The sequence below is a fragment of the Carettochelys insculpta genome, chromosome 11 (assembly GCF_033958435.1).
Source record: "Carettochelys insculpta isolate YL-2023 chromosome 11, ASM3395843v1, whole genome shotgun sequence".
In the NCBI taxonomy this organism is placed as follows: Eukaryota; Metazoa; Chordata; order Testudines; family Carettochelyidae; genus Carettochelys; species Carettochelys insculpta.
In genome coordinates this window covers 20,183,857-20,205,737 of record NC_134147.1, presented here as the reverse complement: position 1 = coordinate 20,205,737, position 21,881 = coordinate 20,183,857, and the positions used below count along the sequence as shown (strand labels likewise).

At 59.8% G+C, this 21,881-nt stretch overlaps 2 protein-coding genes across 2 annotated transcripts; one reads left to right on the top strand and one right to left on the bottom strand.

Annotated features, from left to right (window-relative positions):
* Positions 1–110: 110 nt before the first annotated feature.
* AP5B1 (adaptor related protein complex 5 subunit beta 1) lies at positions 111–4,393 on the bottom strand. The gene is made up of 3 exons (XM_075005346.1): positions 4,327–4,393; positions 3,344–3,504; positions 111–2,936 (listed from the first exon to the last, which is right to left on the bottom strand). Exons 2-3 carry the CDS (start codon positions 3,494–3,496, stop codon positions 306–308), a joined length of 2,784 nt encoding a protein of 927 aa, XP_074861447.1. The 5' UTR covers positions 3,497–3,504; positions 4,327–4,393; the 3' UTR covers positions 111–305.
* An 8,784-nt stretch (positions 4,394–13,177) lies between these two features.
* OVOL1 (ovo like transcriptional repressor 1) lies at positions 13,178–21,492 on the top strand. Its single transcript, XM_075005718.1, has 4 exons — positions 13,178–13,277; positions 19,198–19,373; positions 19,888–20,074; positions 21,197–21,492. The coding sequence occupies exons 1-4, from the start codon at positions 13,178–13,180 to the stop codon at positions 21,490–21,492; spliced, it is 759 nt and encodes a 252-aa protein (XP_074861819.1).
* The last annotated feature ends 389 nt before the right edge of the window (positions 21,493–21,881 follow it).

Below are 21,881 nucleotides of genomic sequence, written 5' to 3'. Positions count from 1 at the left end.
ACACTCCTCCACCTCTATCCCATTGCATCTCCCCTCACTGCTCCCAACGTACCACTCCTGTCTCCACCCCCGTGCTCCCCTCTCCCCATGCACTAGTTTGTTCACTGCACTGCAAATTTTACTGGTAAAACATTTATACAGAGCTTGGGAAGTTCACATTTCAGGCTGCCAGTCCCACTCATTGTCCCCTCAAGGAACTGGAAATGTGTCCCCATTCTTCTCACTCTGACACCCCTGGAGTGGCTGGAGACATCCCCTTTACTCCCACTCACAGATTCCCCTCCTAGGGGATGCCCCACTTACAGTCACCCCATAGTCCCTCTCTGAGGCTCTGTCACCCCCACCACTTCCCGCAGGTAGGCACTTAGGTGGGGAAGCACCTTCCAGTTGTCAGTGCGGATGGTGATGCGCACTGCCCCCTGGGTGCCTTGGGCCTGCAGCAGCACGTGGTAGTGGGGTGGCAGGGCAATGGCAATCTTGTAAGTGTCTGGCTCCTCTGCCACTAGATAGCTGGCAAAGTGAGCCTGCACCAGGACCCCCAAGGCCTGTTGGGTGGCAGGCCAGCAAAAGAGGCTCTCAGCACAGTCTCCCACCCCGGATGGGCACAGAGAGGACCAGAGGGTGTCAAAGAGGTGGTGCCGGCTCTCGAGGTCCCAAGCTGCAGGCACTGCCAGAGGCAGAAAGATGTCCGGAAAGGCCACCTGCAGTGGTTCTAGCCGGCTGCAGTAGGTGAGTCCTGCCTGCGTCGTGTACAAAGTGCTCACTGCCAGCTCAGTGGGATAGGGGCAGCGCGGCTGCAGGTGGAGCGTGAGGACGGGCGCCGGGCGCGTGGCGGAGAGGCAGGGCACGCACACATCAGGCACTGGCTCGTAGAAGTGGTCGGAGCGCTCAAAGCGCAGCAGGAGGCAGAAGAGTTGCTCGGGCGGGGACCCCTTGTGGAGCAGCCGGTACACCAGGCTGAGCTGGGCTGGAGAACGCAGCTCCAGGAGCTGCTGGCACCACTCCTCCACCGCCTGAGTGCCAGCAGCGCATGGCTGGGGGGCTGGCCCTGGCCCCAGGGTGGGCTCGGCCGGGACCTCACGCTGCAGCTGCAGCAGGCCTTGTGGGCCTGGATGCACAGTCAGTGCGGCGGCAAAGTTCTCACTGTCTGCCATGATGGAGGAGGAGAGAGTTCGGGCTTTGAGGCGCCCCCCGGGTGCCAGCACAGCCCCCAGCTTGTCCCCAGACAGGCACAACAGGAGCGTGTAGTAGAAGCGGGCTCGATCCTGCACGTCCACGTCAGGGTAGCTCAGCGAGACGGCTTGGAGCAGCTCAGCCAGCTGGCACCCCACAGCAGCTGGAGGCTGGTGCTGCAGCAGGTTGCGGCAGACGCTCAGCAAAGCCTGGCCCATGTGCCAATCTCCCAGCTGCCCGGCGCCTGCCAGCTGCACCAGGTGCTGCAAGAACCCCAGTGTGCTGCCCTGTGGAACCCCACTCTCCTTTGCCACACGGGCCAACATCTTGAGGTGCCAGCCCAGTTCCTGTTCCCGGGGTGGCAGCAGCGGCATGCTCACAGTCAGCTCCTGCAGGGCCTTGCTCAAGGATGCAGTCCAGGCTGGGTCATCCAGCACCGCCTGGGTCTCATTCAGCAGGTTAATGAGGTTGGGGGCCAGGGAGCAGCGCTGGCGATACAAACCCACCAGCGTGCCCGTCAGCTCTGTCATGAGCTGTGGCCTGGAGCCAAAGTAGCGGGCAAAGAGGTAGGCTGCTCGGAAGAAAAGCCCAGTGGCCTCACGCCCACCCTTGCCAGCTACCGTGGCTGCCAGGGCCAGGACATGCTCAAAGATATACCCAACCCCCCGCTCAGCCTCGGGGCCCTGGTTTTCCAGGCACACCAGGCTCAGCAGGTTGAGGCGTGCCAGCATGGTGCCCGGGTCATTGAAGAGGGAGGGGAAGAGGGAGGAGGCCAGGCGGGGGGTGAGCAGGACAGGCAGCCCCTCCTCAGAGCCCGAGCCTAGCGGGCGGTTCTCGGGGAAGTGCAGCAGGCAGTCGAGATAGAAGAGTTTGATGGGGGAGGGCAGTGCGGGGTGCTGGGCCATGCTTACCAGGCGGCGCAGGAGGAAGGCCTCGTCCTCTGCCGTGAAGAGGCTGTCGGTGAAAAGCCCCTTGAGCTGCAGGCTGGCGTGCAGCAGCTCCACTTGGGCCGTGCCAAACAGCCGCACCAGCTGTGCCTTGAAGATGGCGGGCGATTGGGTGCGGATTACGCACACCACCTGGGCCAGGTGCCACAGAAGCTGGCTCTGGGCAGGGGGCGTCAGCAGATAGGAGCCATCCAGCAGCTGAGACAGCACCGACTTCAGCTCCTTGGTTTCAGCCGGGCTGGGCAGAAGCAGCAGGCGGTCAATGGAGGCTGGAGAGACGAGCCCGGCGTTCCCCACTGACTCCCAGGCCAGGCCCTCGTTGCCAGCCAGCAAGTCACCCAGGGCCCCCTCGCCCCTGCAGGCCAGCAGCAGCACAGCATTGCGCAGGGCCAGGCCGTACAGCAGCGTATAGCCTTGGTGGGCAGGGGTGAGCTCCTGCTGCTGCATGGAGCGTAGCGAGTCCAACCGCCGGGAGAACAGGCCGGGGTAGCAGCTCTCCAGCTCCCTCAGACTCTCGCAGGCGGCTGCCCGCACGCCACGGTCACCTGGCCCCTGCCGCTGGTCATTGAGGTCCGAGGCCAGGTGCAGCAGCAGAGAGAGGTAGTCACGCGAGGCCAGGGAACTCTCCCGGAAGGACTCGGTAGAGATCAACACAGTCCCTATCGCCAGCAGCAGGTGGCGCCGCAGCCAGGACAGCTTGGGTGCGTGGGGCAGTTGGGCAAAGTGAGCCAGGAGAGAGCTGGCTGCCTGCTCGCCCGCCTCGGGGTCTGGACACAGCTGGGTGGGGAACTCCAGCAGAAGGGTCAGCATGGAGACCTTCAACAGAGAGAGAGGAGAGCAGTCAGGGGCCACCGGGCACAGAAGCACCAACGGAAGCTAGAAGAGGAGAGCCACTAACAGAACCCAGGAGTCTTGACTCTCACGCCCCTGCTCTAGCCTGCTTGAAGCTGCCCTCCCCAGAGCCGGGAACTGAAGCGAGGTGTCCTGACTCCCTGCCCCGCTGCTCTAGCTGCTAGACCCCGCTCACTTCCCAAAGCCAAAGTGAGAACCCAGGAGTCCTAGCTCCCCACTCCCCCACAGCTTTAACCACTAAGCCCCACTCCACCTGCCCTTCAAAACTGAAAATAGCATCCACTCCAGCAGTCCCTAAAACTGGCTCTAACCCACTGCAACCCTCCTCAAGCCCAGAACAGAACCCAGGCCTCCTGCCCAAGCCCACCTACCTTGGTTTGCTCACTTATCTTCTCGCTGCTCAGATCCTGCAGCAGCTCAGCCAGGAAGGTCCCATCGCTCCCACAGGCCAGAAGAAAGGCTGTGGGGCCTGCTCGGAAGGAGGTTATGAGCTGGGCCCAACTCTCCCCACTCCGCACACTCATGGCAAGGCCTGGGAGGAACCACCAGGGTGGGAGAGAGAAGCCAATCAGCACAAAAATGTGACCCACGCCAGAGCCACCAGCTCCTAGTCTCACCCAAGCCCTACCTCTGAGATGGTGGTGCTTGACAGCTCTGTTTGTATAAGCAGGTCCCATGACCCACCCAAGCAGTAGCTGCATCTCAGGGCCAGGCAAGGGGTATGTATGTAACGGGATTTACTGATGATCTGGGGCCAGGCCACTACTCACCCCGTTTTAATGCTTGGGGAAACTGAGGCATCAAAAATGGGGCAGCTAAAGGAGCCTGTGGGACACAGATTGGGGCAGGGTCTAGGGGGGGCCTAGGTGTTTCTGAGTAAGAACAAGTGGCTGGGAACAAGCAGGCATCCAGAAGACTCAGGAACCTGCGGAACAGACTCCTGCTGGGCGCCCTTCAAAGCCCAGGGAAGCGGGGGCTGGGGAAACAGCCCATACGGGGGAGTGCGGGCAACAAGGGGGGTGGGGTTCGTGGGGAGTGCGGCCATGGCAGAGCCAGGGCCCCGCGCAGGGTATTGTGGGTAACAAGCAAGGCCCCGTGGCCCAGCGCCCCACGCTGGGGAGGGCAGGTAACACAATAGGGCGGTGCTGGGTCGGGGCTCCGGGGACTGTGGGTGAGGGGGGGCAGGGGGAACAGCCGGGGATTGTGGGGGGCGGGGGCGCTGGGGTGGAGCTTCCTGGCGGTCGGAGTTGGGGGGACTCAGTGCCCAAAGGGGCCCGGGGAAACCCGCCCCGAGGGAAGGAGGTGGCGCTCCCCTACCCGGCCCCCGCCGGGGGTCCCCACCCGGCCTGCTCACCGCCCGGTACAGCAGCGGCCTCGGGCCCCGCCCTTCCTGCTTCCAGCCGGCCGCTAGATGGGGCCAGACCCGCTCTGCTGGCGGTACTCCCCAGTCTGCCCCCGCGTCACTGCCCCGCCCCTCCCCCGGGGATCCTCCTCCGCGTCACTGCCTGGCGCCTCCCCCCGGGACCCCCTCCGCGTCATTGCCCAGCCCCTCCTCCAGGTATCCCCCCTCCGCGGCACTGCCCGGCATCTACCCCCCCAACCCCTCCCGCGTCACTGCCCCGCCCCTCCTCCGGGTACCCCCCCTCCTCGTCACTGCCCGGCATCTCCCCCCTCGAACCCCTCCCGCGTCACTGCCCAGCCCCTCCTCCGGGTATCCCCCCTCCGCGGCACTGCCCGGCATCTCCCCCCTCGAACCCCTCCCGCGTCACTGCCCAGCCCCTCCTCCGGGTATCCCCCCTCCGCGGCACTGCCCGGCATCTCCCCCCGAGCCCCTCCCGCGTCACTGCCCAGCCCCTCCTCCGGGTAGCCCCCTCCCCGCCTTACTGCCCGGCCCCTCCCGCGGGTATCCCCCCTCCGCGTCACAACCGGTGTCTCCCCCCCTCCCCGGGACCCCCTCCGCGTCACTGCTCAGCCCTTCCCCCCGGGATATTTCCCTCCCCGCGTCACTGCCGGGTCCCTTCTCCGGGGCATCCCCTGTCTCCCCGCAACATTACCCCTACCCCAATCGGAGCATCCTCTCTCCTGCCTGTCGCTGCCTGCTCCGCATCCCCACCCAGCCAGGGATTCCTCTCACCCCTGGGACTGCCACCTAACAGCCATCTGCGCAGGGTCCTGTCAGTTACAGTCAGTTACAGGGCACCGGGGGTAGGGATAGCGGAGGGCTGCAAATCCAAGCGGAGAGGCGCCGACAGAGCCGCTGGGGCCCTCAGGGCTGGATTGTAGGGGGTTGGGAATCTCGGCTGAGGCACTGGCAGAGCGGTGGGAAGCCCAGACTTGGGGAGGGGGGCTGCGGGTGGGGACATGGAGCCCTGGCAGAGCTGTGGGGAGCTCAGGGCTGGTTTAGCAGTGCGGCAGGCAGGGATGGGGAGGAAGGCAGGGCTGGCCTGTGGGCTGGAGCAGGGAGGAGTCATAGGGCTCTGTCCTCAGAGCACTTAACGGAGGCGGCGCTGGCTGAGCTGCGGCTCTTTTGCCCCGCAGGACTGGGATGAGGGGCAGACGCAGGCGCGGACTTGCTTCAGTTTCGTTGTGTAACCTCTGAGTAACAGTCTGGGGAAGCCACCCCCACTGGAATTGCAGCCAAACAGGACGCAGGTACCTGGGAGCTGTGCAGGGCCTGATGCCCTCCTAGCCCAGCCTGGCCCCCTAATCTCTCCTGAGGTGCCTCCAGTCCAATCCCCATCTCTTGCTTACCCCCCCTGGCTTCCCACCAGCAATGCCAACGACCTGCAGCCCCCTGCCCTCCCTGGGACCCCTCACCCCATGCATAGCTCTATGGGGCCACAGACAAAGCCACAGGAAGGCTGAGCCCAGGGCCTGAGGTGGGTTGGGCAGATGGTGGGAAGGAGAACAGGGCAGACTGTTATATCTCCTCCCACTCCTCCATCCTCCTCACTGTGTCACCTGCTTGCCCTCAGCCGGCAGCCATGGCACTGCTGGGTTGGAGGCACCCCTAGGGCTGAGACTCGGGCACTGCCAAGGACCAAGGAACCTTGGGTAGGTCCAGCTACCCCAGCACTGGGTGCAGGGTTGAGGAGAGGGAGTTCTGCGCACAGGGTGACTGGGATAGGTTGGCATGTGGGTGGGAGGTGAAACTTAACTGTATGGCAGCGGGAACGGGGCCTGCCTGGGGCACAGGGAGAGGCCCCCACATGGAGCCAGTAGCTTCCTGCTCCCCTAGCCAGGTGCGGGGGCGAGAAGGGAGGAACCCAGTGGCAGGAGGAGCAGCAAGGCCCCAGGGGAAGTGGGCCGGAGTCAGGAATCCTAGGCTCTGTCTGTGGCTCTGGAAAGGGAGTGGGGGCTAGTGGTTAGAGCAGAGCTGCCCAAATTCTCCCTCTGCTGTTGCGGTTTTGTCCCAGTGAGCCCTGCAGTTTCAATCTGATGCCAATTGCTTTCCAATTCCTGTCCCATACTGTTGTGGGGTGCTGCTGCGGACGGCTCTCCAGCCCCTGGGCCCCACCCTGAAAGTGGCTGCACCTCCGCACTTGGCCAGGGAGGAAAAGCGCTTGTGTGTGTTAAACACGGACCCCTTTGGGCAGCCTCTCAGAGGCACTCTCCCCAGGAGGAGATGGGGAAATTGAGGAAAGGATAACACAATGAGTCAGTGGTAGAGCTGTGGACAGCCCTCCCTCCCCCTCACCCCGAGCTCCAGCCGCACCCGTCCCATCCACATCCAGACTGGTTCCCCAGCGTCTGCCCCATCCCTGCCACGAGACTCATTTCTCCCTGGGGCTGAGGTTGGGACGCGTCCCAACACCAGGAACTAGTGAGGTCGAAACTCCAGCTGGGGTTTTGGGAGCACCACAAGCCAGAGAGCCTGGCTGGGAGCCAGGACACCTGGGTTCTACCCTGGTGCTGGGAGTAGAGTCTAGTGGTCTGGGAGCCAGGACACCTGGGCTCTCTTTGCAGCTGTGGGAAAAGAGGGCAGCCGAGTGGTTGTGGGGGCTGAGAGTGGGTTGTATTCCCAGTGCTGCCTTGACTCGTGGCTTAGACGAAGCTGTGGTGCCTCAGTTTCCCTATCTGAGCCCTTCTGATGCTGCTTCACCTTGGGGTTAATTAGCCATAGCCAACCTCTTTGAAGGCTTGTTATCAACGCAGGCTGTGCTGCCCAGCAAGCTGCCAGGGCCACAAGCCTGGGTGGGCCATAGTGCCCAGGCCAGCTCAACATCAGCCTCACAGCTTGTCTACCTGCTGGTGCCCACCTTTGTCAGCCAGGAGACTCCCCCAGTGGAGTGTGGGGAAACTAAGGCATCGGGAGGGAAGGAAATTCAGGGGTTCTGCCTCCCAGCCCCTGCCTTTGGTCTGGCCCCGTTCTCCACCAGGAACGGGGCGAAACCCCAGGAGGCCTCACTCCCCCCTCACCCTAACCACTAGGTACGCTGCCCTCCCAGAATTCCTGTTAGTTGTCTTCTCCTCCCTGAGGTTATTCATCCCGGTATTCAGCTGAACCCGTTGGGCTGGCACCACCTGCCCAGCCCTGGGTGTTCCCACACTTCAGACATGCTGACATCCGCTTTGCCTGTGGGCTGAGGCTCAGGAGGCAGGGGGCCCTGCCTGGGCTGGGGTGCTGGCGGAGGGCATGCTAAGCTTCAGCTGGGCTGGAGGGGGAGACCAGTAAGGAGCTGCAGGGTGTGGGCAGCTGGTGCTCTCCCCTCAGTCACTGCTGGCCCCAACGGACCATCACAGTGCTAAAGGGTGCGGCGCGCCAGGGAGCGTGGTGGAGGGCTCGGTATGGGGAGTTGGCCTTTCCCAGGCAGCGCTGGGTGCTGTGATGTGATGCAGGGCTGGGGGCGGGGAGCTCAGTCCGGGGGTGCTGTGCCCTTCCTGGGGGTGCCGTGCTACTTTACTGACTGTTAGGTTGTTAACCCTCCTGGCACTCTGCCCGCATGCTGGGGTGTGAACTCTGGCCAAACCCCAACTCTGATGACTTGGCTCTGCCTCTCTGCACCCCAGAGGGTGTGCCGCGCAGAACCCACACCTGGGCCCCCGCCCCAATCCCCAGATCCTTCAGCCCTTCTCAAGAGGGAGCCGTTTGGGGAGGGAACCGCCCGCCCCGGAGGGAAACTTCCCCAGTCTCTCCCCCCATCTCCCCACCACCAATGCTGTGTAGCATTGTTGTGCACTGTTACACTCCACCACTCCCGTGCATTCCACCCCAGGGCTGGCCGCATTGCAGCGGGGGATGGATTGAGCTCTGCTGCTCGCTGGCGTGTCGTGGGACGGGGTCAGTAGAGGAAACACAGGCGGGATAATTATACATTCCAGGCATCACACTTTTCCTTGGTGCTAGTCCTGAGCAGGGCTGGCTGGATAATGAATGGGTCCCTACCTTCCCCACCCAGCTAAAGGGTACATATTCTGGGTCTGCTGCTCCAGTCCAGGTTGGGAGGAGGAGAAGGGAATGGGGGGGGGTCTTTTCCCTCCAGGAGGCACCAGTTGGTAAGACAGAGGCTGTGTCCCATCCCCCTCCCCTCCAAGCCAGCCAGTCCCCTCAGCCTGGGCCTGAATTCGAGCCAGCGGCCCTCCTAGACGCGCCTGTGCTCGGCTCCCAGGCTTGTGTGTGCCAGGGCCTGACTTGCGGGACTTCTGGCCCCAGGACTGGGCTGCGTGTGCCAGGAGGAGCATCTCGGCTGACAGGTGCCAAGCCGGCTGCAATTAAGATTCTTTGGAGCTGGGCCCAGCGGGGCCTGCAGCTCTGCCGTCCCCCACCCACCAGGCGTTGGCTTCCAGTATCCGCCCGACGCGCCGGTTCCCCTGAGCAGCGGGTGAATCACAGGCAGCTCCTTCCCCCTCCCGCCAGGGAAGCTGCGGGACTGCACGAAGCACCCGCTTGTTGCTGGGGAGGGCTGTGTGTTGGCAGTGGCTGTGAAGAACACAGGGCTGGAAGGGGCTGTATGGGACAAGGTGCTGTGCTGGATGGGTCATGGCTAAACTTCTTCCCCAGCCCCTACTTGCCCCACTCTCCTCCCAGTCTGGGGACAGAACCGGACACTGGCTCCCAGCCCTCCTGGTCTAGCCCCACAGTCCCCAGGGCAAGGAATAGAACCCAGGGTCCTGAGCCTTAACACCTCCACGGTCTATCCCCGTCTCCTCCCAGGCCTGGTGATACAATCCAGGGTCCTGAGCCCCTTCCCCAGCCTGCCCCCTACATCACTTCCCTTCTACAGCACAAACCAGCAGTCCAGTAGCACTTTAAAGACAAACAAAGTAATTTATTAGGGGATGAGCTTTTGTGGGACAGCCCCACTTCTGCAGATCAATGATCAATGATCTGCAGAACTGGGTCTTCTGTCCCAGGAAAGCTCATCCCCTTATAAATTATTTTGTTCGTCTTTGAAGTGCTACTGGTCTGCTGGTTTGTTTTGATAGAATACAGACTGACACAGCTCTCTCTCTCACTCTTCTACAGCACGGCACAGCCCCCAGCTGTCCTCCATTCCACACACAACCCCCCCACACTACCTGCGAGGGACCCCACTCTCCCCAGAGCCAGGGATAGAGCTGTGCAGTCCTGGGTCCCAGCCCGGCCTTCCCTGCTGTACCCTGCCCCAAATGCCTCTGAGAACGCCACCCCCAAATCTCTTACTCTAATCCCGCACCCCAGAGCACCTCATCCCCCAGCCCCATACGTTCCCCCACAAAACACCCCTCCCCTCACACCTTTCCCTCAGGATCCTGCCCCCTCCCCATTCTAACTCAGGGCCTTGGGGACCTGGGATGCAGCTCACGACTATTTCCAGGTGAGAGGAGTAGACCTGCTGGCGGGTGGGCTGTGAACATTCCATGGGCCTTTGTTCCAGGGACCTCGCCAGAGGGGTGTGTCTCTCAGTGGGGTAATTCCTCCTAGTACTGCCCTGAGCATAGGGGGCTGCCCTAGATGACCTCCCTAGGTCCTGGCTGAGTGTCCCCAGCTAACCTCTGTCCGGTGAACTCGCACTGTGTGACAGTCCCTCTGACAAAGCTGTTCCCAACTTTTTGCAGATTGGCACCCATTCTGACAGTTCAGAAAGACGTGGGGACCCCAGGCAATTCAAAAATGGGGGCAGCAGGGCCCCAACTAGCTAATTTTGCTCCAGAGGCAAGAATATAAAATTGTGCCCCTCGTGTTTCGATTCAAAGTAGTTATTTAATATTAATAATAATAAAATAATAATACTGCATTTGTTATAGTTTATTATTTTGTTATTATGGTTGATCTGAGTTGTGGGGGGGGCAAAGACTCTCAGCCCCAAACTGTCCCCCCCAGTTTGCACCCCATACTGAGAGGCTGGAGGGGCTTGGGGGAGTCACACTCAGGGGCTGGGGCTCTGGGTGGGTCACACTCAGGGGTTGGAGGTATTGGGTGGGTTGCACTCAGGGGCTGGGGCTGTGGGTAGGTCACATTCAGGGGCTGGAGGTATTGGGTGGGTCGCACTCAGGGGCTGGGGCTCTGGATGGGTCTCCCTCAGGGGCTGGGGGTACTGGGTGGGTCGCACTTGGGCTGGGGGTTCTGGGTGGGTTGCACTCAGGGGCTGGGGGCACTGGGTGGGTCGCACTTGGGCTGGGGGTTCTCGTGGGTTGCACTCAGGGGCTGGGGCTCTGGGTGGGTCGCACTCGGGGGCTGGGAGCTCTGGGTGGGTCGCACTCAAGGGCTGGGGGGAGATACAAACAACAAAATGAAAATGGAGAAATCAGCTCCACAGAACAGAGGGGAGTAAAAGGGAGAAGGGTGTGAAATGACTTACTGCAAGAGTCTGCTGAGTGGCTTGCCTGGGATGACTAGGCCTAGCAAAGGCAGAGAAGCTGTCTTTGTAATGTGTAATTGCTCCTCCATTGACAGGGACCTTCTGGACCGGGCAGCTTTAAGGAGCTGCAAATGGCTCCTTTGAGAGCCACATACAGCTCCCAGCTGTGGGGGATGGTTAACAAATCTAATCACGGCCCATGTTTGGGTCCTGACCTATAGGTTGGGAATCCCTGCTCCAGGGCAAGCTGCACTGCTCCACTGCTTGTCTCTCCAACAGGAGCAGGTGCCTCACATGGAGCCAAGCTGTGCCCTGGAATAAACAGCACAGTTTCTTCCCACCCCTTCCTCAGGGCCTTTGGCTGCTACTCTCTGTTGCTGGCTGCAGGACCCCATCCAGACACACCTGGGAGCTGCTTCTCAGCACCACTAGCCGGAGGGTGGCTTTTGCCCAGCGACCCCCATTCTGAACTGTCACAAGATGAGTGTGCCCAGCTGCGTGGGCAGAGCCGGGCAGCTTGTTTCCAGGACTCAATGGCTACGTCTACACGTGCAGCCAACATCGAAATAGTCTATTTCGATTAATAACGTCTACACGTCCTCCAGGGCCGGCAACGTCAATGTTCAACTTCGACGTTGCTCAGCCCAACATCGAAATAGGCGCAGCGAGGGAACGTCTACACGTCAAAGTAGCACACATCGAAATAGGGATGCCAGGCACAGCTGCAGACAGGGTCACAGGGCGGACTCAACAGCAAGCCGCTCCCTTAAAGGGCCCCTCCCAGACACAGTTGCACTAAACAACACAAGATACACAGAGCCGACAACTGGTTGCAGACCCTGTGCCTGCAGCATAGATCCCCAGCTGCCGCAGAAGCAGCCAGAAGCCCTGGGCTAAGGGCTGCTGCCCACGGTGACCATAGAGCCCCGCAGGGGCTGGAGAGAGAGCATCTCTCAACCCCCCAGCTGATGGCCGCCATGGAGGACCCGGCAATTTTGACGTTGCGGGACGCGGATCGTCTACACGGTCCCTACTTCGACGTTGAACGTCGAAGTAGGGCGCTATTCCTATCTCCTCATGAGGTTAGCGACTTCGACGTCTCGCCGCCTAACGTCGAAGTTAACTTTGAAATAGCGCCCGACGCGTGTAGCCGCGACGGGCGCTATTTCGAAGTTGGTGCCGCTGCTTCGAAGTAGCATGCACGTGTAGACGCAGCTATTGAGAGCAGAACAGAGTGGGGTGATGGGAGCCTCCCCACTGCAGCCAGCCTCCCCTCCCGGCATGAGCAGCACCCTGTGCCAGCCAGACTAACAGAGACGAGCTTGGGGGTCCTTGGACCAGCCAGCTCTGGGCCTGGTAGCTAAGGGAAAATCTCCAAGTGGGGCGGTGGGTCCCTGCAGCCTTGCCAGTGCTGGTGGGTTTAGCTCCAGGCCACACTGATGCGAATCACTTTGGTCCATGCCCGCTAGGGGAGTTACACAAGTGCAACCCAGGGGGAAGTTTGGTGCCTTGTGTCCCGCCGTCCCTGGCTGCAGTGGAAGCTGTTGGCCGCACCAGCCCAGGCTCCTGTACCTTCGGGGATAACGCACCGGGCTTGGGGAGGGACAGGGGTGTAAAGCAAGAAGAGTGTGGCCCAGTCCTTGCGGGACCATCCCTCCCCCCGTGTTAAATGCCATGGCCCCCGGCTCCAGCGCTTGGGGTTCCCCTGGCTGGGACCGATCCGCAGCCCCCCCCCGCCCCCCAGGCCCGGCGCGCTTGGGGAAGTTTCCCTCCGGGGCGAGGGGGGGGGTGTCCCCTCGCAAACGGCTCCCTCTTGAGAAAGGCTGATGGATCCGGGAGTGGGGGGGGGAGCCCCAGCTGTGGGTTCTGCGTGTCACACGCGCTCCTCCCGGCAGGGAACCGGTCGGGCAGGTAGCGCACAGGTGGGTGACACCGTTATTTCCAAACGCATGCGCCATCCCCACCCACTCCGTCAAAAACAAACTCGCTAATGAGCTCCGCGCAGGGACAGCTCTTTTCCGCGCCCCGGCCCGCCAAAGTCCCGCCTGGGCAGCAGCCAGCGGAGAGCCCGGGGGAGCCCGCCCGCCCGCCGCGATCTCCCCGCTACCCCCCTCCAGCGGCTGCGCCCCGCGGGAGGCTGAAACTGACCCGAGCGCAGCCAGCGCCCGGCGAGAAACTGACCAGCACCCAATGGTCCCGGTGGTGCTCCCCGGTGGGAACGTTCTCTCCTCGGAACGTTGGGGGGGACTTTGTTCCAAGCGCCCCCGGTAACGTCACAGCCTCCCCGGGGATCCCCCCGGCTGCCGGCGTGCCAGGAGAAGCCCCTGCCCCGGGCGTGGGGATTGTTGCCCCCTGATTTTACACCAGGCTTGTGTTGGTTGGTTGATCCGTGTGAGAATCCCAGGCAAGACACTGACCTCCAAGATGCCGCGGGCTTTCTTAGTGAAAAAACCCCGCGTGTCTGTGGGCAAGAGGAACTGGAGTGAATTGCCTGATGAAGAGAGAGGCGAGATCTATGTGCCAGGTGAGTCTGACTGAAGGGAGGGGGCTAGCTCTGCGCACGTACTTTCCTGGCCCCCTTCACCCAGTGTCTGAGCACCGCACAGCCTCCTGCCCATTGCTCAGATGGGGAAACTGAAGCGCGGAGAAGCTAAGTGACTCGCCAAAGTCCGCCGGGAGTGTCTGTGGCAGAGACGGGGTTTAAATCAGAGCTTCCAAGTTGTAAGCAAGGGCCCCAACCGCTAAGCCAGTCTTCCTTGCTGGGGATTGGAGCCCTTGGAAATAGTGCCGTTCAGGCTTGTGGCTGGCGCAGAGCCCGCATGTCCCTTGCTTTGTCTACACCGGCAGATACGTTGGAATTTAGGGTAGTGAGCTGCACATTACAGCGGGGCTGTCTGACTTGGTGCTGGAGCGGCCCCTTGCCTGTTCACAACAGGAGCCTGGGGAAACTGAGGCAAGCAGCTGGAATATGGGGCCCTTGTTTCCTTGCCCCCGCCAACCCCTCCAGCCTGCAGCTAAGTGGTGCTGCCTGGCCTCCAGGAAGGGTCTCCCCCAGGCCCTTGGTTCCAGGAGTCGGATTCCAGGAGTGCGACCTTTGGACAGCTCATTTCCTTCACTGCTTGGCTGCGCAGAGCCTGGGTGTGACTTGAGGGACCCGACAAGCGCTGCAAGGGGACCCACAAGCCTTTCCAAGCAGCAGTGGGTCCACGGGGAAGCAGTGTCACGCCAGCCGCTCCTCTAGCTCCTTAATCACTTGGCCCTGAGGTCAGCTCGCGGCACCCCATGGGGGGAGGGGGTGACATGGCAGGGTGCAGTGATGCAGGACTGGAGCAGCCAGGCCTAGGAAATAGCTTTTAATGTTTAAACTCCCTCCTGGGACTGGCTTGTTTGTTAGCTGAGGGGCTGGAAGGTGTGCGGGGACACTGGCTCCCAGCGGAAGGGACTGGAGAGAGCTTGCAAGTTGGTAACTCAGGAACAACAGGACCCATTGTACCCTCACTGCTTGGGAAGGATCCCACAGGCCAGACTCCATCTAACCACTAGACCCCACTGCCCTTTTTGAGCTATGGCTAAAATCCAGGGGTCCTGACTCCCAGCCCTACTTGTTAACCACTAGCCCCTGCCTCCTACAGAGCTGGGAGTAAGCTTAGAAGGCAGGACTTCCTCAACTCAAGCCCCTGGGACGCCCTTCTATAGTGTTAATTCTAAGGGATGTTTTGCCAGTTAATGCTGGTCCAGCCACCTTTCGTGAAGAAGGCTGTGGCTGTGGCTAGGGCAGTAGCATAGGACTAGGGCGAGATGTGGATTCAATTCCTTGCTCTAGCACAGATTCCCTGTGACAGTGGGTAAGTCACTGAATGTCTCACTGCCTCACTTTCCCCATCTGTAAAATGGGGATAAAAGTCCATTGGGCTGGAAGCAATAGACAGGGAGTGTAGTGGCAGAGTGGTTTTTTTTTCTTCTCCTTGAGACTAGTGAAATATCTTTGATCTGGAAGTGCTGGGCCTGTGTGCTCTGGTAAGAGGCACTTTAGAAACCAGGACAGGGTTTATAAATCCCAGCCTCCTCTCAAAGTTGAATTGAATCTCTCTCTTTTAAAAATCCTATGCAAGCAAAGAAATGCCAGTGCGGGCCTATTTTTCACCTCATTTGCCCCCAGGGCTGCATTCCCCCACTCTGTGCTGAGTTTTGATCAAGTGAACAGACCACACCAGCAGTGTCTCCCAGACCTTAATCTTCAAGGCTAGAGTGCATGAGCACAGCTCTCTGGCTGGGAGGGGAGCTGGTGGAACGGCTCAAAAAGGAGGAAGAGCAGTAACTTGAGGACAGGGTCTAAAAGACCAAATTGAATCCTGAAGGGTCTCGAATCTTGAGAGAGGCAGAGCTAATGGGTGGGTAAAAACCAAGCACATTCAAGTGAGAACAGTGGCCCCCCCTGCAGGTGATTAACATTGGAACAAACAGCCAGGACCAGTGGTGGCCTCTCCTTGCTTGGACTGACTTGGCTGCTTTGGGGGACGTGTTTTAGTTAAACACAAGTGATTGAGTCACACCCACTAATATAATATACGCCATCATGTGCCAGCAATGCCTCACTGCATTTTACATCTGCCAAACTGGACAGTCTCTGCATAGAAGAATAAATGGACATAAATCAGACATCAGGAACAGTAACATACAAAACCCTGTAGGAGAGCACTTCAATCTCCCTGCACACTCAGTACCAGATTTAAAAGTAGCCGTCCTACAAACAAATTTCAAAAAGAAACTCTAAAGAGAAATTTCTGAGCTGCAATTCATTTGCAAATTTGACTCCATCAACCAAGGATTCAACAGAGACTGGGAGCGGTTGGCCCATTACAAAAGCAGCTTCTCCGTTCCTGATGTTCACACCTCAACATTAGCTACTGATAATGGGCCACATCCTCCCTGACTGAACGGACTTGATTTCTCCTCTCTTGGTGTTCACAGCTGCACATTAACTGCTGATAATGGGCCACATCCTCCAGGACCCAACAGACCTTGTCATCTCTGGCCCTCCCCTTGACCGAGACTCCCTCTTTAAGCCCTCCCCTGGAACCCCCCCACTCATGCATCTGATGAAGTGGGTCTTTGCCCACGGAAGCTTATGCTCCAAAATGTCTGTTAGTCTATTAGGTGCCACAAGACTTCTTGTTGTTTTTGAGCACGTGCGGGGGGGCTAGATGGTCCGAAGGCCTCTTTCAATCTATGGCTGGTGGAGTTATCCCCATTTTACAGACTGGGCACTGAGACACAGGGTAGATGAAGGGACCTGTCACAGGTCTGAGGTGGGAACAGAACCTAGTATGGTGCCTTATGTGTGGGGTTGCAAACTTGGATGCCACTTGTTTTTACCTGTGTCCAGGTCAGAGCCTTCCCCTGCTGGTGCCCCTGAGCTCTACTTTGGTGCTGGGCATCTCTGCTGATTGTGGCAGGGAGAGCTCCCTCCAACTGTGTGTCCAATGGCAGGCGAGAAAACTGATCTCCGCATCACTTCTGCCCCCTGATGGGCGATAGGAAGGGGATCAAACCACTAGTCCCCACTCCCCTCCCAGGGCTGAGGATAGAGGCCCTGGGTGCTGCTGGGTATGATCAGCACAAGGGGACATGTAAAGCTGACAGTGGGAGGGAGTCAGGATGGATGAACAAGGCCCCCTATGAAATCAACGGGACGCGGAGTACCTGGCTTTTGACCCACCCTGCCGCACGCAGGCGGCATGCATTAGTGCCCTGCCTAGGAGTGCGTGGCTCTGGAGTCTGTAATTAGCTGGTAATTAATACCCGGATATGGTGTGAGTAGCTGTCTGTGGATTCCACCCTGCTGATTCTTCGCAGAACCTGGCGTCTGTCTGGGTCACTACCCAATCCATAGGGGCCTGACTTCAATGTGAGGCTCCCCCTGCCTGGGCCTGACCTCAGGGCCTCTGAGATCACTGTTGCATGACAGAAGAAAAGCCCTAGGAGGGGAAAGAAACTGATCCTTTGCAGCAGAGCTGGCAATAGAACCCAGGAGTCCTGGCTCCCAGGACCACCCATTAGCTGCCCTCACCTTATTGCTGGCTTCCCCCTTGTCCTAACTGCTCTGGTTCCCTTAGCCCTGTCTCATCCTCCTGGTGCATTAAGCATTGCTGCCCCCTCTGATCTGATAAGCCTCTCAGCCCTGCTGTGGGGTGTCCCATCAAACTGGCCTTACCCCCTTGGATCCCCAGGCTTAACTCTCAACCAGTGCAGGTTAGCCCCTTGCAGGTGGTGCTGGGCTCTAGCAAGGATGGCTGGGTTCTCAGCCAAGGGGACCACAGCTCAAAAGCTGCAGTGTGTTTTCCATCCCTGGCTAGTTTTAAGTCAAGACTATCTGTCTGTCTAGAAAATCTGCTGTAGTTCAGTGTTTCTCAGCCTCTTTTTTATAAAGTACCCCTTAAAAATTATAAGTACCCCAGTATCTACTTCATGCAGACACAGAGGGGAGAGGTAGCTCAGTGGTGTGCATATGGGCCTGCTAAGCTAAGGGTTGTGCACTCTAATCCTTGAGGGGGCCACTTAGGGGTCTGTAGCAAATGGACTTTATAAAGAAAAAGGGAAGGTGCTTGGCCTTACCAAGAGGGCAGGGAAGTGGACTTGATGACCTTCCAAGGTTCCTTCCAGCTCTATAAGATGCCTATCTCCATGTATTTTTTTTTCTACCATAGCAACACATTTGTTCTCCTGTAGCAGAGAAAGTTGCCCTGTAGCATGGCGGTCCTGGTCTGTTTTGTGTTCTAGAACTTCTGAAAACCTTTTCTGAATAATTGCCCAACTCTTCCAGAGAGGTGGTTCTCAGCCTTTCCAGGGAAGTGCAGGCTTTCAGGAGTCAGAGGGGCGCAGGCAAGCCTGACTCCTCACCTCACCTTAAAAACGACTTGATTCCAAAATCAGACCTTAAAGTTGCAACACCCTGTTGCTGACCAGTGGCTTCCTGTCTCACGTTCACCTCAAAATTATAAAATAGATGACTGCGAAGATAAATATTGTCTTTAAATCTGGGAGTGTAAAGCCCAGAGCTGTGCAAGCAAGTCATTGGATGACATTTGTCTGCACCGCCTTTGATAATGCTTTTTACGGACACCTGTTTCAAAACTAGGCATATAGCCAGGTGAGTTGATGTACCCGCTGAAAGACCTCTGAATACCTCCAGAGGTACAGGTACCCCGGGTTGAGAACTACTGCTTTAGTTCAACCAGGCATTAACACAGGTGCTATTTCGAGCATGGCATTGAGCAGCAAAGTTGGTATTTCAGAATGCATTTGTAGTGTAGCCATAGCCTGGGTGTGTCTACACAGCAATGTTAGTTCAGCGTAATGGCTGCTATTCCAAAACAACTTTACGAGGATCTACATTGCAAAATCACTTTCATGAAGTCATTTTTCTGCTCTACTCTGCACTGGTTAGGCCTCAGCTGGAGTATTGTGTCAAGTTCTGGACACCACAGTTCAAGAAAAATGTGGAGAAATTAGAGAGGGTCCAGAAAAGAGCAACAAGAATGATCAAAGGACTAGAGAACATGACCTATGAAGAAAGGCTGAAGGAATTAGGCTTGTTTAGTTTGGAAAAGAGAAGATTGAGGGGCGACATGATAGCGGTTTTCAGGTATCTAAAAGGGAGTCATAAGGAGGAGGGAGAAAACTTGTTCTTTTTGTCCTCTGAGGATAGAACAAGGGCAATGGACTTAAACTGCAGCCAGGGAGGTTTAGTTTGGACATTAGGAAAAAGTTCCTAATTGTCAGGGTGGTCAAACAGTGGAATAAATTGCCAAGGGAGGTTGTGGAATCTCCATCACTGGAGATATTTAAGAACAGGTTAGATAGATGTCTATCAGCGATGGTTTAGACAGTACTTGGTCCTGCCATTGGGGCACGGGGCTGGACTCAATGGCCTGTTGAGGTCCCTTCCAATCTTAGTATTCTGTGATTCTATGATTTCAAAAGAGCCTACGGCTTATTTTGAATTCTGCAAACCTCATTCTATGAGGAATAGCAGCTGTGCCAAGAGAGGTTTTGGAATAGGGACTGTGTAGACAGGGAATAAAGGCTATTTCAAAATACCACCTAGTGGTTCCAGGGGCTGTAACCTGAAATAGGTTCTGCTATGTGTGGATGTTTTATGTCAAAATAGCCACCTGCTATTTGGAACTCATTCTGTGTGTAGACACGCTATGTGAAATAAGCTATTCCAGAAAATCTGTTGTGTGCAGGGTGGGTCAGGTGGATGATGGGAAGGCCCATTTGGAGCGTGGGAGGGTCCTCTATGTGTACAGGGCCATGAGGAGCTGGGTGGCTCATCTCCCTTGTGGTCCTGGAGGGTGAGGCCTGACTCCCCTCCTCCACTGGCTGCACCCCCTAGATCTTAGAGAGCAGAGTCATAACACACCCCCTCTCCTTTCTTCTAGTCTGCTTGGGGGGCTGTGCCCTGGTAAAGGACTTGGAGCCTGCCGTGGCTGAAGCCCCCTCCTACCCAATACCCCTGGACATGACCCTGCGAGATGCAAACTGCACAGCTGCCCAGTTCCCTAGGGAGGGACCCCTGGCTGCACAGCACAATGGCTACCTGCGCCCCAAAATGAAGGTATGGAGTGAGGGCCAGAGAAATCAGTGGTGCTCCACCAGGCGAAGGGCACATAGGGCCCAAGTATGGCCAATCTGAGCTGTGCAGGCTGGGAGCCAGGGGAACCTCAGGCTCTGGCTGCCGCCCAGCCTGGCCAGAGAACCTGCTTCTTGCCCATCAGAGTGCGGCCGAGCACAAGGGAGGGTCTGAGCATGGCCAAGAACTCCTGGCCTCATGCCCCTCGATCCCAACGCCCTGCTGCCCCACGCAGCTCTGCCAAGGCCCCTCGATCCCACCGCCAATGCTGGGGGCAGTCTGTGGGGGGGTGTTCGGGTGAGGGGTGGGAGCGCTATGTGGAGTGGCCGGGTAGGTGGGGGACGCTATGGGCAGGGCCCCGGGGCAGTGGAGGAGCTGGGGCTCTCCAGGGCTGCTGGTGGCAGAGGGTGTTTCTAGGCGAGGGGAGGTGACAGAGGCTCATCAGTGGACACCCCCTCTGTGGGCTCTGAGGCTGACAGCTCCACCCCGACCCTGGCAGGTGACGTTGGGCGAGGGGCCGGGCGAGCTCTTCTCCTGCCCCGTGTGCCAGAAGAGCTTCAGCTACCAGCGCATGCTCAACCGGCACCTCAAGTGCCACAGCGAGGTGAAGCGCCACCTCTGCCCCTACTGTGGAAAGGGCTTCAACGACACCTTCGACCTCAAGCGCCACGTCCGCACCCACACAGGTGAGAGCCCCGCCCCCCGAGCCATGGGCCTGCCAGCCCCGCCCCCACCAGTCCCATCCCAGCCCCTGCACAGGTGAGAGCCCCGCCCCCACTGGGCCACGCCACCCCCACCCCCGCCAGTCCCATCCCAGCCCCTGCACAGGTGAGAGCCCCGCCCCCACTGGGCCACGCCACCCCCACCCCCACCAGTCCCATCCCAGCCCCTGCACAGGTGAGAGCCCCGCCCCCACTGGGCCACGCCACCCCCACCCCCACCAGTCCCATCCCAGCCCCTGCACAGGTGAGAGCCCCGCCCCCACTGGGCCACGCCACCCCCGCCCCCACCAGTCCCATCCCAGCCCCTGCACAGGTGAGAGCCCCGCCCCCACTGGGCCACGCCACCCCCGCCCCCACCAGTCCCATCCCAGCCCCTGCACAGGTGAGAGCCCCATCCCTGCTGGGACATGTTCCCACCAGCTTCGCCCCCCTGCTGGGACACACCTTTACCAGCCCTGCCCCAGCACCCACAAGGTGAGAGCCCTGCCCCTGCTGGGTCATACCCCCACCAGCCCTATCCCCCACTAGCACATGCCCCTCCAGCCCTGCCCCAGCCCCCACAGAAGGGAGAGCCACGTCCCCATTGGGACATGCCCCTGGCACCTGCAGAGGCGACAGTCTGCCCCCCCCAGGATACGTTCCCACCAGCCCTACCCCAGCATCTGCCCAGGTGAGCACCCTGTGCCAACAGCAACATGCCCATGCCAGCCCCATCCCAGCACCCATGTGGCTGAGAGTCCTGCCCCAGTTAACCCGGCACCCTCACACCTGCCCACGTGAGCCCTGGCAACAGACCCCCCACCCTTAACCCCTGCACTTGGCTCCTGGGGGATTTTGTAACCACCCTCCCCAGCTCCGGCTTCTGCTTGAGTGGGATGACAGGACTCCTGGGGCTGGGATGGGGGGTGCGGTGTCTGGCTGGCTGTCTGCACACAACAGCAGGGCTTGTGGGGGGTCTCAGGGCCGTGGGGCTTTTAGGGGCTGGATCTGGGTCGGCGGGAGGCGAGGGGGGGCAGGTCCATGAGGATGAAGGTAGCCGTGGGGGTGACTCAGCACGGGCCGCGCTCACCCTTCCCTCGCCCCCAGGCGTGCGGCCCTACAAGTGCAACCTGTGCGACAAGGCCTTCACGCAGCGCTGCTCACTGGAGTCCCACCTGAAGAAGATCCACGGGGTGCAGCAGCGCTACGCCTACAAGGAGCGACGGGCCAAGCTCTACGTGTGCGAGGAGTGCGGCTGCACGGCTGACAGCCAGGAGGGCCACCTGCTCCATCTGCGGGAGCAGCACCCGGACAGCCCCCTGCTGCGCAAGGCCTCGCGCAAGACAGCCGCCGCCCTGCATGGGGCCCTCCCCACCCTGCTGCCAAGCACCCCACACCTGTGAGACAGCGCCCCTTGCGGAGCGCCCCGCGCCTGGGAGACAGCACCCCCTTGCGGAGCGCCCCGCGCCTGGAGACAGCGCCCCCTTGCGGAGCGCCCCGCGCCTGGGAGACAGCGCCCCCTTGCGGAGCGCCAAGCGCCTGGAGACAGCGCCCCCTTGCGGAGCGCCCCGCGCCTGGGAGACAGCGCCCCCTTGCGGAGCGCCCCACGCCTGGGAGACAGCGCCCCCTGAGGAGCGCCCCGCGCCTGGGAGACAGCGCCCCCTGAGGAGCGCCCCGCGCCTGGAGACAGCGCCCCCTGCGGAGCGCCCCGTGCCTGGAGACAGCGCCCCCTGCGGAGCGCCCCGTGCCTGGGAGACAGCGCCCCCTGAGGAGCGCCCCGCGCCTGGGAGAC

Excerpts from the sequence above, each read along its gene's own strand:
- AP5B1 (XM_075005346.1), bottom strand. The coding sequence starts at position 3,496 with ATGAGTGTGCGGAGTGGGGAGAGTTGGGCCCAGCTCATAACCTCCTTC. Across the intron at positions 2,937-3,343 it reads AGATAAGTGAGCAAACCAAG|GTCTCCATGCTGACCCTTCT; the intron begins GTAGGTGGGCTT and ends TCTCTGTTGAAG.
- OVOL1 (XM_075005718.1), top strand. The coding sequence starts at position 13,178 with ATGCCGCGGGCTTTCTTAGTGAAAAAACCCCGCGTGTCTGTGGGCAAG. Across the intron at positions 13,278-19,197 it reads AGGCGAGATCTATGTGCCAG|TCTGCTTGGGGGGCTGTGCC; the intron begins GTGAGTCTGACT and ends CCTTTCTTCTAG. Across the intron at positions 19,374-19,887 it reads ACCTGCGCCCCAAAATGAAG|GTGACGTTGGGCGAGGGGCC; the intron begins GTATGGAGTGAG and ends CGACCCTGGCAG.